The 16,933-nt window shown below is 44.4% G+C and overlaps 1 protein-coding gene and 2 pseudogenes across 1 annotated transcript in view; all 3 read right to left on the reverse strand.

Annotated features, from left to right (window-relative positions):
* The window catches only part of LOC124555963 (homeobox protein B-H1-like), a 180,843-nt gene that overhangs the window by 69,231 nt on the left and 94,679 nt on the right, over window positions 1-16,933 (reverse strand). Inside the window, exon 2 of the mRNA XM_047130010.1 lies at window positions 10,115-10,331. Coding sequence (XP_046985966.1) covers window positions 10,115-10,331 — 217 coding nt within the window. The remainder of the gene's footprint in view (window positions 1-10,114; window positions 10,332-16,933) is intronic.
* LOC124557154 lies at window positions 3,197-3,314 on the reverse strand (annotated as a pseudogene).
* LOC124557102 lies at window positions 8,312-8,429 on the reverse strand (annotated as a pseudogene).

Raw genomic sequence — 16,933 nt, forward strand, 5'->3', positions numbered from 1 at the left:
CTTTGAGCGTGCCAAGTTCAACTTGCTGCTGAACGCTCAGGAATGATGCGACTTGTGCATACGGTACGTGAGCCCCAACGTGGTATACGCGATCGCAACCCATTCCAGCGGCAGTTGAGCGATGTTTCTAGTTCGAAAATCACACTGTTTACTCAACGGGCGCGCGTAAGATTCTCACGTTAGCTCTATTAAAACGCACATTTCCTCCATGGTCCACGAAAAGGAAAGTACCATGCCCAATCAATAAGGACAGAGACATATAGAAGTTCCATTACAAACAGTGCGGTACAAATTTGGAATACTTCTCTGCATAAGATAAACATTATTTCATCATTCCCACATTTTATTAAAACCCCAAGGTCAGTCTTACTTAATCACTGTTCCTACCCAACAGCAGAATCTGTGCAACATGTGAATTACGAAGCGTAAAAGAAAAGGAGCAAAACATCTGTATGCTAGTAGCGCAAGCTGTCCTGTAAATTAAGCCAATCGAACAAAGTCACCCCTCAAAAGAAGGTGAACTTATATTTACATAACATCAAATATCATAGTATATACTTATATTAAACTAATAATAAAGTATCAGAACCTAATAAAAACACTAATGTTAGGAAATAAAATACAGGAGTGTCACGACGCGAACCACCGCACCGACTATTACTCATTACGCTATTCCAACAACACACAGAAATACGTCGCAAGTATTCCAAGTATGTTACCCGTTGCAGGAAACCTTATCGTAGATACGTTACTAATTGAAATTTAATTATAACAAATTCCTCAAGAACAATGCGTTTTGGGTGGATCTTCCGTGTGCCACTGCCTTCAAATAGCCTACTCTCATAAGACGCAAGTTACAATAATTCTTTTGCCACGAATATGATGTTTCTCGTTATTTTATTGGAACGAATCACACAGTTAACAACGGGTTTTCCAATGATTCTGAATTTGCTGATGCTCAGAAACGGCATGTATACAATGAGCTTGAAATGAATGCCAATATGGCGCCTCACAACTCTGTACTGAAGGGAGACGGCTAGCGTGTGACGTAGGTGGCGTTGTGGTATCTCATTGGTCAACGCTCAGACGCACGCTCAGAATATCTGACATGGCAGATATTGCTCTGCACGTTCGGAAAGACTCCCGAACGTGCTATTCCACGCTATGACGTCAGAAACTCGGCACGCTCAACGTTCGGATGCACGGTCCGTGTGCCGACGGCTTTAGCCAACCGCGCAGCTATCGAGGCGATCGCCGCTTCGTAGCAGAAGACGTAAATTCTTAACTGAAATAAGGTTTGTATGCATCCACTTTGAACCACGTGAGATCGTCGCTTTGGTGAAATGTGAAAAGCTTCGTGGTCGTGCTTCTCGTGTCTCTTGGCTCAGACCGAACGGTTATTTTGTTTATAGCTCTAAAACGCGGGCCGAAGGGCACTCACCTCGTGGACGAAACTGGCGGACAACAAATCAAAACGGCCCCGCGATGACAGCGCCAACAAGCCGTGAAGATTGGCGGGCTGGCCGGCACAAAGGAGCCCCCACCGGCCCGGGCCGCGGGGACTGCAGGACTCTCCCCAGGGAGAGGGCAGCGGGACGGCGCAGCGCTAAGCCACTTCTTTGTGGCGTAAACTGCCGCCTCCCGTGCACTTGGCCTCTGCTTTGAGCGCATTCACTCTGATAAACGAAATTTTACGGTTTCAGTTCCAACGCTTCGAATGGACCCACGTCTGTGTACGAGGACGCCGTATCTGCGCTCCGAAGTGCTTTACATCTGCGATGTTATCGATGGAAAATGTGTTCGCGGCGAGGACGGTGGCGACCCCTCAAAAGCCTACACTGCATATGCTACCGAGTCTCAGTTTTTCTTCGAGCCGTATAACGTGCGGTCAAAAGTCTCCCGAAGCCTCAGTGAACGCGCTCTGTGTGACGTCAGTCTCCTTTAATGTCTTATTATATCGAATACTAATCATTGTCCAATACTTAGCATAATAGTAAATATCTCTCCATCTCCGCCGGCCGGTGTGGCCGTGCGGTCTAGGCACTTCAGTCTGGAACCGCGTGACCGCTCCGGTCGCAGGTTCGAATCTTACCTCGGGCATGGATGTGTGTGACGTCCTTAGGTTAGTTAGGTTTAAGTAGTTCTAAGTTCTAGGGGACTGATGACCTCAGAAGTTAAGTCCCATAGTGCTCAGAGCCATTTGAACCATTTGAAGAATCTCTCTTATCCACAAGTCGCTGATTCGCAGTAGTACATCATTGAACCAAATACCAAGATTTGCTTTAGTTACACTTTAATTATGTGAGGCACGTAGGTGTAGGTTGCTGATATAAATTGATGAACCCAAACATTATGACCACTGAAACTCTTCTGGTGGCGGTGCGAGCACGTGACGTGGCAAGGAAAGTACGAGGGCGTGCTGAAAACTAATGCCTCCCAATTTTTTATCCTGTTTGCAATATCGGTTCATGTACTACGTGTTATGCATATTACTCGGTCGAATCAAGTTCCAACCCTCTGCTACTAGAGGGCTCCGAATTGTAGCGTGTAAAGTGGCGGTGTGTAACGTAACTATGTCGGTGCGTGAGAAACAGCATGCTAAACTCGAATTTCGAATTCGAAGAGTTCGTCCACACAGGGAGCACCCTCTCCTTCAGCATGACAATGCCAGACCACACACGAGAGCTGCGACATCTGCAACGATCCGACGCCTTACGTTCACTCTCATCGATCATACAGTCCTGACGTGGCGCCACACGATTTTCATCTGTTTTCGAAACAGTGGGTCACTAAAGATCAGCTTAAATGATTTCACTTTGATAGTGATGAAGTGGTGCAAGCAGAGGCGAGGTTGTGCCTCCGTCAACGAAGTCTGATATTTTACAGTAACGGTGTCAACAAACTGGTCTCTCGTTGGGAAAATGTGTTCGTCGCCATGATGACTATGTTGAGACATAAACATGCAGACATGAAGAATAAAGATGCAGAATGTTAATAAACTCTCCTCCCGAACAGGTCATGAAGGCTCAAAGGTACCGACCGGCCGCCGTGCCCACAGTCGTCACTGGATGCGGATATGGAGGGGCTGGTCAGCACACCGCTCTCCCGGCCGTATGTCAGTTTCCGAGACCGGAGCCGCTACTTTTCAATCAAGAAGCTCCTCAGTTTGTCTCACAAGGGCTGAGTGCACCCCACTTGCCAACAGCGCTCGGCAGACCGGATGGTCACCCATCCAAGTGCTAGCCCAGCCCGACAGCGCTTAACATCGGTGATCTGACGGGAACCGGTGTTACCATTGCGGCAAGGCCGTTGGCAGAATGTTAATAACGTTCGTTTTATTTCAAAAACTTTAGGGGTTTTCATCTAAAAATTTCGGAGCAAATACTTTTTAGCACGCCCTCGTATATTAACACAACAGAGACGAATGGGGATTCGTACGATACTACAGTTCCTGTGTTGTTCAGAAATTGGATGCAATGTTCCTTCGTTCATGCACGCATGGGGATTCGTTCGAGCGACGATACGGGCTGCAAAACAGAACATGCACTGATACAAGCGACTCGGACAAAGTGAAGCTGATCGGCTGTTCGCACGCTACTGTCGTGAGCATCTGTGGAAAGTGTCTGAAGGACGCGTATAGGAGACAAGGGTCTGGACGCCCACACCTCATCTCATGACGTGAATGTTAGAGGCCTTCCTCCTCTGTGAAGCATCATAGGCGGCAATCTGTGGCAAATCTGACGTCAGTGTACAATTCTAGTGCAGCCACAAGTGTTCCAGAGCACCGTAGATAAATGGATACATGTCATCTGATCGGGTGATTCACATTTCTGATTGCGGCATCTGAGTGAACGGCTGATCGAAACATGCACCACTCCACAGACGCAGGACGTCGGAGCAATGTTACTCTTTGGGGATGTTCACTTGTGCTTCTGTAGGACTGTGGTAGTAATCGACGGCGCTACGACACCTGTGAACTACGTGAACGTTATTGTGGACCATCTGCATCCCTTCGTGTTGCCGGCCGGAGTGGCCGAGCGGTTCTAGGCGCTATAGTCTGGAACTGCGCGACCGCTACGGTCGCAGGTTCGAATCCTACCTCGGGCATGGATGTGTGTGATGTCCTCAGTTAGGTTTAAGTAGTTCTAAGTTCTAGGGGACTGATGACCTTAGAAGTTAAATCCCATAGTGCTTAGAGCCATTTGAACCATTTGAACCCTTCGTGTTTAGTGTCTTCCCCGACCGAGGTGGCTTCTTCCAGCAGGATAACTGTCCGTGTCACAAGGCCAGAATCGTACTACATCGGTTTGAGGAGCTTGATAATGAACTCACATTCAAGTTTTGGACACCAAATTCTTAAGCCGGTGGAACACTTGTGGGCCGCTATCTGTAGTCTTCATCGCGCCAACGAAACACCAGGTCGTAATAATTTACAAGCATTGCGTGACCTGTGCATAGACATATGGTTCCACGTAGCCCCAACCTTTGGAAACCTACTAAGGACTTGTCGAATACATGCCACTTAGAATTGCTGCTGCATTGCATTCCAAAGGCGGACCAACACGCTGCGAAATAGGTGGTCATACTACTTTGGTTAGTCGGTAGTTGTTCCGAGGTAGTGTACATTGGACACCATGATATCAATAACTGTACAAGGTATGTTATTTCTGTCTTTTACCGTTTACGATGACGTATCCACACCTATTACGCACTTTTAACTCAAGAAATAAAGTTATGCAGGCTGTGATGCACACCCAGAAAAAATCTTCGAAGTGGTCTTTTTCGACTACAAATTATAGTTGTTATCGGATCGTAAATTTTCTCTTGGTTCTATTTGTGCTTTCCTTTGTTGAGTATTGACATGTCGCTAACCAGGACAGTGGTCGGTGCTTCTATGTTCGTGACTAACGATAACTAGTTTATGAGATGTCCGAGACTAGGCTTTAAGAACGATGAAAAAATAGATCTTCTGGGTTTGTTACAGGACAATTTAAAGGATCACACAGAATCTGGAATTAAATCTTATGAACCGAAAAAGAAATCAGTGTTATGCAGGTTACTATTCCTCCATTTTAGCGATCTGCGATGAGAAGAAACGTTGCTTGCGAACATACTCATTCACAGAATTGATCGTCACCACATCACGAGTGTGTAGGTGTCTATTTGCCTCTTTCGCCCGAAATAGTTGTTTGCGAGCGTACAATCACTTTTATGTACAAAAGGAACTTGGGTAACCGCGTGCGTCAGTCGTTTTCCAGGTTGTGAGAGCCGCCACTAACATGTTAAGCTCGACAAACACGCACACCTGTAACCACAGCTACTGACGTTAGTGGCCTTTGTAGCATGTAAATAAATTCCAGTCCCCACATTTATAGCGTCTGGAAGTACGACTAAATCTGTCCCTTTTTCGATATCAATCCATCGTACCATTGATCCTTTACCAGACACGATACCTTAAAATCAGTAACACTTCTGACGAATCTTATCTAAGGGACGCAAGAATTTTATAAAAATGTTAAACAGTCCTCCGCCGCTCCCCAATATAGCTCAGCTAACAATATTTTTTTTTTAGTTGCATTTTTGCTAAACAGTATCTTAAGGAGTACTGTGCCACAGCTCATTTGCTTGTGTTCGGATAGACCTAGGTGCAAATCCCCCCATATGGCCATCGTCATTTAAAGTCTGCATTAATTTCCTAACACTTCAGGCAAACACAGGAATGTGAACTCAGCAAACCAACGGACCATCTTTCCATAAATCTCTGCCGGTATGAGAGTGGAACGACCTCACTTTGAACCGGACGCACACAATAATAATAATAATAATAATAATAATAATAATAATAATAAAAGCTGAATAAGGAACAGCAACAGTACCCAAGGGAGCTAAGGAAGTCTCAAAAGTGTAGGCAATGAAACCAACTCACGGTCTCCACTAGCCCCATCCGTAAGGCGTAAATAATGCCAACTGCTCCAATTCTTGTTCGGATTCTTAATTTAAGATTTATCACTGATGTGAAGTGTACTTTTTAAGTGACAGTTATACTTTCGTTATAAGCATAAATTTACATCAAAGCTTACCTACATGGAAACCACAAATGTAACAAAACGGTTAAAGATGACGAAAGAAGATTTTCAGCAGGTGATACAAAGCAATAGAGAGAGTCAAATGGTTCAAATGGCTCTGAGCACTATGGGACTTAACATCTATGGTCATCAGTCCCCTAGAACTTAGAACTACTTAAACCTAACTAACCTAAGGATATCACACAACACCCAGCCATCACGAGGCAGAGAAAAGCCCTGACCCCGCCGGGAATCGAACCCGGGAAAACGGAGAGGGTCTTTTGCTGCACATTTTTACCGGGATATTGATGCAACTTCTTTCAACGCAACGGTGTCCTACTGGAGAAAACACGAGAACACACGATGGTGAAAAATTCCTGACTGAACAGTATAACTCTGTGAACTATGAACAGGCTATTTAAAATTTCCTGGAACAAACACAATTACCTGTGACACAGAAGTGAAACCCTACGACTACAATGCTTCCTGAATGATGTCATAAAAATTATAAGGTATGGTTCGTGTAGGATGTAAGCATGGAGTTCATACCATGTTACACCTTCAATAACTAAGAGTTCCGTCCACATCAGGATATATTAAAAATTATTGTATCGGATCGAGTACAAGGCATGACAAGTAATAACTGCTGTTAGCCGCTAACGGGGAACAACAGGGAGATGATATGAGCAATTCCTGTTTCGTAGAACACGGTCGGTTGCTGAAGGATCCACAACAGCACCCACTTTTGAACTTCCTCGCCGACTGAAACCGATGTCCATGCATGTCTTTCTCAGGTCGCAAAAGACATGAAAATCACACGGCGAAGGATACAGCTGTACGGAGGATGTTGCAGTGTTTCCCAACCATATTGCTGAAGCGTAACCTACTTCCGATGAGCAGTATGAGTGCGGGCGTTATCGTGTAACAGGATCATTCCGTCCGACTGCGTTCCTGGACGTCGCAGTTTCTGCAAAGTATCTTTATAGCGCTGCGCACTGATGATAGTTCCACACCCGAGGGAGAGGTCATCATGAAATTACGTGGTGCAACCATTTAGAGCCTGACGGCAAACGCCAAAGCCAACAGTGGAAAAATCCCACATCTCCCACATCAAAGAAATCCGAAGCTGTTCACACAAGCTACGATAAGTTGCACGATAACGCTTTCCCCCACACTGCCAGTCGGGCAAGGCTAGGTTGCAGCGATTTGGTTGGCCAACACTGCAACACCCTCCATACAGCCCCGATCTTTTACCGTGTGATGTTCACGTCTTTGGCGACCTGAAGAAAGACGTGTGTGGATTTCGGTTTCAGTCGGAGGAGGAATTACAAGGGGGGGTGCGGTTTTGGAACGGTCAGTGGCCGATAGCTTTCTACAAAACAGGAATTGATCGTCTCTTCTCCCAGTGGGATAAATGTCTCAGTGCGTGTGGTGATTACATCTGAATGGAATCATTCCATGGTCCCGTTGTGCCGGGTATTCGGTATTCATTTGACTGCTCATTATATAATGAGAAACTGATACTGGCATACGGAATATCTTCAGCCGGCCGTGGTGGCCGAGTGCTTCTAGGCGATACAGTCTGGAACCGCATGACCGCTACGGCCGCAGGTTCGGATCCTGCCTCCGGCATAGATGTGTGTGATGTCCTTAGGATAGTTGGGCTTAAGTAGTTCTAAGTTCTAGGGGACTGATGACCTCAGAAGTTTAGTCCCATAGTGCTCAGAGCCATTTGAATCATTTCGATTTTGGAATATCTTCCTTGTTTACACGCAATTTTCAGTAAATATAAGTTTCCACTGCTAAAAGGTTTGAGACACGTACTTCTGAAGACATCGGGATTTGGTTATTATATCATTCATGCTTCCTACTATTGGGTGTTAGCAATGCAGGTGCAGTCTACGTCTGTGGAGCTCACGTTTTCTCTATAAGAGAATATGCAACTATCTTATAGGTCGTGTTGAAATATTTGAATATTTTTTGTTCTAATTTTGCATTAGCGTAACATGTCATACATTCCGTTGCGTCATGAAAGCCTACTCCGTCCAAAGAGGTCAGGAAGGCCCCATGGTACTGACAGGCCGCCGTGTCATCCTCAGCCTACAGGCATCACTGGATGCGGGTATGGAGAGGCATGTGGTCAGCACACCGCTCTCCCGGCCTTATGTCAGTTTCGCGACCGGAGCCGCTACTTCTCAATCAAGTGGCTCCTCAGTTTGCCTCACAAGGGCTGAGTGCACCCCGCTTGCCAACAGCGCTCGGTAGGCTGGATGGTCACCCATACATGTCCTAGCCCAGCCCGACAGCGCTTAACTTCGGTGATCTGACGGGAACCGGTGTTACCACTGCGGCAAGGTCGTTGGCTATAAAAGTCTACTTGCTACCTACTCTATCATCAACAGAAGTCATATCACGTTGCTGTTAGTTTATTGGTCAACGTTTTCAAAGAAAGAATATACAGGGTGAAAAATATTTAAACCGACAATCTTTGGGAGGTTGTAGGGGACATCAAAACAAATATTTTTCCCTAATGTCATTTTTTCCTATGAGGATTATTTAAACCAGTGGAGGCCGTATTATGCTCTTCAGTTGTTAGAGGCCGTATTACGATCTTCAGTTGTTAGAGTGCGTATTACGCTCTTCAGTTGTAGGAAACTGCTGTCCACCAGTGTAGTAGTGCGTTGTCTCTGTTTACTAATGGAGCGATACACTTGGAGTGAGTACACTGATATGGTTGGTGCATACTACGTAGCGCACAACAACGGACGAGCTGCACAGCGGGTTTATCAACAACAATATCCTAATTGCCGTATCCCGCATCATACGACCTTTGCTGCTGTGTACCAACGTCTGCGTGAGACCGGGTCATTTGGCAGAATACCTGGACAGGGACCCCGTCGCACGGTAAGAATGCTGCAATTTGAGGAAGCTGTCTTGTAGCATGTGGAGCGGGATCCTTCAGTTAGCACTCGCGCAATTACACGTAAAATGGGGACGAATCGGACGAGTGTAAGAACAGTCCTTCGAGAGCAACTGTTACGTCCATTTCACTTACAGCGTGTCCACAACCTGGAACCAGTTGATTATCCATCCAGAGCACAGTTTTCGCAGTGGTACCTGGAACAGTGTGAAATGCGTCCTACATTTCCATCCTCTGTGTTGTTTACCGACGAAGCAACGTTCGGGCGTGATGGAATCTTCAACATGCACAATTCGAATGTTTGGAGTGAGGATAACCCGCATGCCACAGTTACTAGCGCTCATCAAGTGCGGTTCTCCGTTAATGTGTGGATCGGTGTTGTCGGGGACTGTTTAATTGGGCTGTATCTGCTACCTAGGCCATTAAATCGAAGGCACTATTACAATTTTCTCGCTAGAGCATTGTCAGAATTGCTGGAAAACGTCCCGCTCCCTACAAGACAACGCATATGGTTCCAACATGACGGGGCGCCAGCACATTTCAGTGGTCGTGTGCGTCGATTCCTGGACCGACGGTTCCCAGAAACGTGGATTGGCAGAGGTGGTCCTGTACCATGGCCTGCTCGATCCCCACTTTTTTGTGTGGGGAACAATTCAGGACACTCCTGATGTTTTTGCCCGCGTCAGACAGAACATGATCCGACAGTGTAACCTTTGTTTACGTGTCAATGGACACATTTTTGAAAATCTACTTAATTGAAATTGGGTTATGTTAATGTGTTGCCTCTTGGTCATAAAAAAAATGGAAAAGTGTTTGTTGGTTTAATTAATTTGCCGCCAGAGAAATCTTCCTCTACCGGTTTAAATACTCCTCATAGGAAACAATGACATTAGGGAAAAATATTATTTTGATATCCCCTACAACCTCCCAGAGTTTGTCGGTCTAAATACTTTTCATCCTGTATTTCAGGGCATTAGTACAGGAGTAGTATTAGTTGTGAAATCAGATTCAAGACAAACAGATAGTTGGGCAGCTTTCGATCTGTCTGAGGGCCACGATTTATGTAGCTCTGTATGCTGAAAATGAAGACAGAAATATGAGAGGAGGCGTTGAAATGAGCTGTGTTTACCTGCGGTTCTGGTACCACGTCTTGACTTGTGTGTCGGTGAGGCTGAGCTTGGCGGCCAGCTCCATGCGGTCCTGGACACTCAGGTACTTCTGGCGCTCGAAGCTCTTCTCCAGCGTCTGCAGCTGGTGGTCGGTGAAGGCAGTCCGCGCCTTGCGCTGCTTCTTGGCCAGGGCGCTGCTCGAACCGTGGCCGCCCTTGCTCTCGTCCTCTTTGTGTCCTGCAACAATAAGTTCATTTTGGTATCAATATCATTTACCGCTATTATTTCTTTAATGGACAAGCTATAGTATATAAACGATTAAACAGATCAAATATTGTAGCCCACAGAGAACCTGCACAAAAATTGGCCGGCTGCGAGGAAAACTCACGTTCTGAAGGTTTCTCATAAACTAAGTTATGTATATAGACAGTTCGTCCACTACGGGAGTCGAGGCCATTGACGATTTTTGCCTGTTATCGACACTAATACTGGCAAGATTCCGAGACCTTCGACAATGTTTTAATTTCAATTCTGTAGTTGGATAATTCAAATTCTGAAGGTGGCAGGGGTAAAATACAGGGAGCGAAAGGCTATTTGCAATTTGTACAGAAACCAGATGCCAGTTATAAGAGTCGAGGGACATGAAAGGTAAGCAGTGGTTGGGAAGGAGGTGAGACAGGGTTGTAGCCTCTCCCCGATTTTGTTCAATCTGTATATTGAGCAAGCAGTAGAGGAAACAAATGAAAAATTCGGAGTAGGTATTAAAATCCATGGAGAAGAAATAAAAACTTTAAGGTTCGCCGATGACATTGTAGCTCCGTCAGAGACAGCAAAGCACTTGGAAGAGCAGTTGAACGGAATGGACAGTGTCTTGAAAGGAGGATATAAGATGAACATCAACAAAAGCAAAACGAGGATAATGGAATGTAGTCGAATTAAGTCGGGTGATGCTGAGGGAATTAGATTGGGAAATGAGACACTTAAAGTAGTAAATGAGTTTTGCTATTTGTGGAGCAAAATAACTGATGATGATCGAAGGAGAGAGGATATAAAATGTAGACTGGCAATGGCAAGGAAAGCGTTTCTGAAGAAGAGAAATTTGTTAACATCGAGTATAGATTTAAGTGTCAGGAAGTCGTTTCTGAAAGTATTTGTATGGAGTGTAGCCATGTATGGAAGTGAAACATCGATGATAAATAGTTTGGACAAGAAGAGAATAGAAGCTTTCGAAATGTGGTGCTACAGAAGAATGCTGAAGATTAGATGGGTAGATCACATAACTAATGAGGAGGTACTGAATAGGATTGGGGAGAAGAGGAGTTTGTGGCACAACTTGACTAGAAGAAGGGATCGGTTTGTAGGACATGTTCTGAGGCATCAAGGGATCACCAATTTAGTATCGGAGGGCAACGTGGAGGGTAAAAATCGTAGAGGGAGACCAAGAGATGAATAGACTAAGCAGATTCAGAAGGATGTAGGTTGCAGTAGGAACTGGGAGATGAAGAAGCTTGCACGGGATAGAGTAGCATGGAAAGCTGCATCAAACCAATCTCAGGACGGAAGACCACAACAACAACACAGTTGGATAACACTTTCCGATTTTTCCGTTTACTTGTACTGTGAAACCTTTTTTCCCGCCAAATTTCATGATTCTAGACCAACGGGAAGTACCCTATATGTTTTGATGAGTGAATTTGCGAGTGGCCTTATATTTTGACTGCATTGACTTAGAAGCCAACTTTCGTAATACCGCCAAGGGACTATAGACCTTAGCACGTGACATAAATTTCAACTTGTTACGTCAACCCGTCTTTGAAAAACAAGGGGCTTAACTGAGGGACGGGCATACGCACAGGCAGTCAGATAATGAATGATACATTTTTTGTGTGTGATATAATTACAAATTGACGAGTTTCCGCGTTTTTCCTTTATTTTTTCGGTGAAACCTTGCTTCTTGCCAAATTTCATGATTATAGACCCGTGGGAAGTACCGCATAGGTTTTGACGAATGAGTTCGCGAGTATCAAAATATGTGACATAAATGGTCATATCTTTCGATTGCAATGGCGTAGATGCTTACGTTTACTACTCGCCTACCGATCATAGACCTTATTATGTGACATAAATTTCAACTTGAAACTTTTACCCGTTTCAGAGGAAGAGGAAGCATAACATACGCGCGGACAGACAGACAATCACATAGCAAATGACAAAGAACTTTCTTCATGTGATATAATCAAAAATTAAGGATTTTCGGTTTTTTTCCTTTGGTTATAGTATAAAAATCTTCTTTTTTTGGCAAATTTCGTGATTCTAGGTCAACGGAAAGTACCCTGTAGGTTAGGTTTAGATGAGAGTGTTTGTACGTATCAAAATATTACATAAATGGCCGTATCTTTTGATTGCATTGGCGTAGAAACTTCACTTTTTTTACAGCGACAAGGAACCGTAGATCTTAATATGTAACGTAAATTTTAAGCTGATACGTCTACCCGATCCTGAGAAAAAGGATTTTGAACAGTCGCACAGACAGACAGCCATACAGATACATATATATCCTACAATAGTTTCGTTTTTACGGAACTCTAAAACGGTAAGCAGAAATTCCATCTTCAATGGCTTGAGTCTCGTTTGAAATCAAAGGCGAATGCCGCTATGATGACGTTGAAAGGTAAATGGTGAGTTTCCTACTGCATTCTACTCCAGTCTGAGTTCGCGCTCCATTGTTTTGACCTCCTCGACAGCGAATCATGAAAACCTACTCTTCCTTACTTCTACTGCGAGAACTGAATGCACGCTGGGTAGGACAGGGATTAGACTGATCCTATGCCAGGTATTTTTCAGTTTACCAGCAAGCACACTGGCTTCCGATTGTGTCTCGAGAAATCCCCCTTTCCTGAGGTTGTCCTATTTCTTACTCCGTTTCTAAAGAGACTCTGTGTGAGCTGTTTTGCGCTGTATTGCCACAGTTCTCGAAGTGCTGCAGCTGGTTGTTTATCAAACTCACCAAAGTCGTGGTCGGTATTTCCTAGGTATGGGTTTTGTAGATGGTGTTAGAGGTCCAAACATTGAGTGAGTCTTGTTGAGCGGTAATGTTACCTTTTATCACTTGTAGCCACCTCTTACCTTGTGATATCACACAAACTAAAGTTGTTTCAGAAGTGTAGCTTTCAACTCTTCTGTTAACACTGTAGATGTTTTATTATGTTTTAATCGACTCAGCTTTTATGATCAGATGTCAGATTACGACACATTAGAAAAACCACCGAACGGCAGTGGCAGGCAGCGTTTTAACATAGAAAAGAGAGATACAATACTGTATAGGGTAAACTGGCCCTTGAAGGCGAAGTTTTGTAGAGCGCTGAACCTACGGTACGCAGTGTGCTAGTCAATACAAACAGGTTCGATCTATGAATCGGCAGTAAGAGTGGTTACGTGGTCTGACGAATCTTTATTAGCACGCTTCGAGATTACATGACTACGACCGCAATTGACAGTTTAGTAATTAAAGTGAAGTTTTGAAATTGCGTGGTCATTAAACTGACCATCATATTTGTAGATTCATACACCGACATTCTACGAATGTGACGAACGCTTTTTACCCCGGCGACCATTATACTGTGTTAAGCTACATGTGGATTTGATTTGCATACTCTGCCACAGGGAAATTGAAGGCAAGTGTAAAGATCCTTGTCACGATCCGGTACGATTCTGATTAGCTAGAGATGAGTAATCCGCAGATTTTATTTCGGGCTGCTGTATGTATGAATAGGACTAAACATGCACAGAAGTACATTTTGACCCCATTCAGTCAAAGAGAGATACAGAAAAATAAACGAAGACTGTAACCAGAAATTAGTCCGACCTTCTTGTACACTACCATGTACTAGAAGCTAAAAAGGAGATGTAATTGGAAATATCTCTGCATATCTGGTTCAAATGGCTCTGAGCACTATGGGACTCAACTGCTGTGGTCATAAGTCCCCTAGAACTTAGAACTACTTAAACCTAAGGACAGCACACAACATCCAGCCATCACGAGGCAGAGAAAACCCCTGACCCCGCCGGGAATCGAACCCGGGAACCCGGGCGTGAGAAGCGAGAACGCTACCGCACGACCACGAGATGCGGGCTGCAAATCTGGAAGTGGACTGTAGTAGTAGCATTAGTTCTATTTATCTGTTGATCACTTTTACGAGAATACTGGAAATACCATGAAATTACAATTTAAGAACAACAAAAATAACATAACTCATATACATAGGCATGTCCATACCTGCAGGTCTATTCTGACGTGAATGGAACAGGTAGTTGGTAGTGGCCTCATAATAGTAACCATACTGACATTTTCCTTAAGTGATTTATGGAAACCACGATAAACCTCAATAATAATGCTTAAATAAAAGTATTTTTTCGCCAGCAGCTGTGAATATTTAACCTTATTCTTGAGCGGTTTCGGTTATTTAAACCATGATCACTGGAAGAAAATGGAGTACATCAGTTGGATCACCTTTTTATTCCAATCATCATGGCTCAAATAACCGAAACTAGTCAAGAATAAAGTTAAATATGTACAGTTGATGGCGAAAACACACTTTTCTTTAAATGTGTTACAGCTGTCAAGTTACAAATAGAAGTTAATAAATCAGGGTGGCCGACTGCGGAGCAGCAGAGTTGTACGAGACTTTAGTGTTCCCTTACCTAACACATATCTAACCCAGTTTTGGTTTCCCGACGAAAACTTTGACCACGGTGTGTCAAATTTTCCTTGTACGAAGGGCGTCCAATAAGCAGATTGGTATTATTCAGGAATCCAGTACACCATATTATTCCCCACTCTTTTGGCTACGAAACATTATTTTTCAACATAATCTCCGTTCAATGCGACGGGCTTACCCCACCTTACTAGGAGGGGGTTGGGGGTTGTCTCTACGCTCCATGGTACAACTCTACTAGCCGACGTAGGAACCAACGTCTTGCTGCATCAATAATCTCTCCATCACCAACGTACTGTTTCCCGCGAAGCGCATCCTTCACTTGGCCAAACAAATAAAAGTCGGAAGCGAGAGAACCGGGCTGTAACGTGGTTGAGGAAGAACAGTCTGATGAAATTCTGTCAACTTCTCTCGGGTGCACAGACTTGTGCTTTGTCATGGAGAAGTGAAGTGTTTGATTGTGATCCGTCGATCACCTCGAACGAGAGGGTCCGCACGTTCCAATATTGCAGGAGTCAAGGATTTGCGCGGAAGGCCGGCACGCGGGAGATCGGACCATGTTGCAATGCTGACGGACGCCTCGCCCAACAACTCACCGTGCTTTTGTTCACTGTCAGTTCTCCGTAGATACTCTGGGGTTGGCTCTGAGCACTATGCGACTTAACGCCTGAGGTCATCAGTCGCCTAGAACATACAACTAATTAAACCTAGCTAAGCTAAGGACATCACACACATCCGTGCCCGAGGCAGGATTCGAACCTGCGACCGTAGCGGTCGCTCGGTTCCAGACTGTAGCGCCTAGAACCGCACGGCCACTCCGGCCGGCCGTAGATACTCTGCAAGCACCTCTGAATATCTGCGGTGCTCAGGTATTAGGCCAACAGAAACTTACTTGGAACGCACCTCCGTTACAGACGCCATTTTGAAGGCGGCGTTTAGCGCCACCGCATATCGGAACTTCATGAAACTATAGGGGCTGAAGCGGGAATATTCTAAGATGTCCTACAACAAATTCAGCATTTTGAATCTAACTGGCAGAGAAAATAAATGTGTTTGCATTATTACTGAACGCCCTTCGTGCAACGCAGTTGTCTCATGCGCAAGAGGAAGAAAGTGACGACACACTTGGTTAGCAGATGACCATTTATTTGCTCGTCTCAGAAGCAGCAAAAGAGAAACTCAGTGTAATTAACGCAGAACTTTACGAAAGCAACAAATGTTGACAGGTGTAGTTATCGTAATTTAATGAAGTAGTTAATGAGATGGAACTGGACAGGCAAAGCTTCAGAGCACGTACGTCCAAAGTTGGTGATTTTTTGCCTTGGGTATCTCCGCACTGCGTGACTTGTGACGGTCACACACATGTTGCGCCTTCTGTTCTCCCCGGCCGTAGCATTGTGTTGGCTCTTCAGAACACGTCCGTTTCGCGAGATTACCCCGTTTCTTCCATCACCTGTTCTCTACCCCTGAATGGATCAATGCCGATTTCCTACTGCGTGCAAGCGTATCTGTAGCTGTAACCATGCCTCAAGATAGTTACAATTTGCAGTACACGAGTTTGCTGTGCCACGCTCAGAACAGTTAACTAGCTAAGAAATAATAAGATTTCACCAGGTACCTTTCTGGTTGAAAATAACGTAATCAGTTTTATTGTTTTTTTTTCAGTATTCTTCCTTTCAGTCTCTGCAGCTACTCTTCAACGTACAACGTGAGGAACAGTCCTGCTACGAAATGTAAATTATTTTAAATACTATTCTGTGTTACTAGCCTCACTCATTCCCAGAAGTGCCGAAAAGTTGCAAAGCAGATGAACTTGCATCTACGAGGATCAGGAGGTAAACATTAGACATTAGCTGTCTTAATAAACACTTAGATAGGGATGACATCTGTGTTATGCAGCTTAAATGTTTTCGTGTAATAAGGGATATTAAGTGTGTTAGGCAGAAAATTGGAAGTGTTGTCTACATCTTAGCATGAGGCAAAAGCCATTTGTCAATTAAGTTGTACATCGAGTTCTTAATTAGCCCAATCTGTCCCATTTTACAGCTCTTAACTACGGAAGGTTGCCCTTAATTATCCATTATTTTAATATGTTAATTAGTTACTTTTACTACATTATTTTTT

The sequence above is a fragment of the Schistocerca americana genome, chromosome X, assembly GCF_021461395.2.
Source record: "Schistocerca americana isolate TAMUIC-IGC-003095 chromosome X, iqSchAmer2.1, whole genome shotgun sequence".
Lineage (NCBI taxonomy): Eukaryota > Metazoa > Arthropoda > Insecta > Orthoptera > Acrididae > Schistocerca > Schistocerca americana.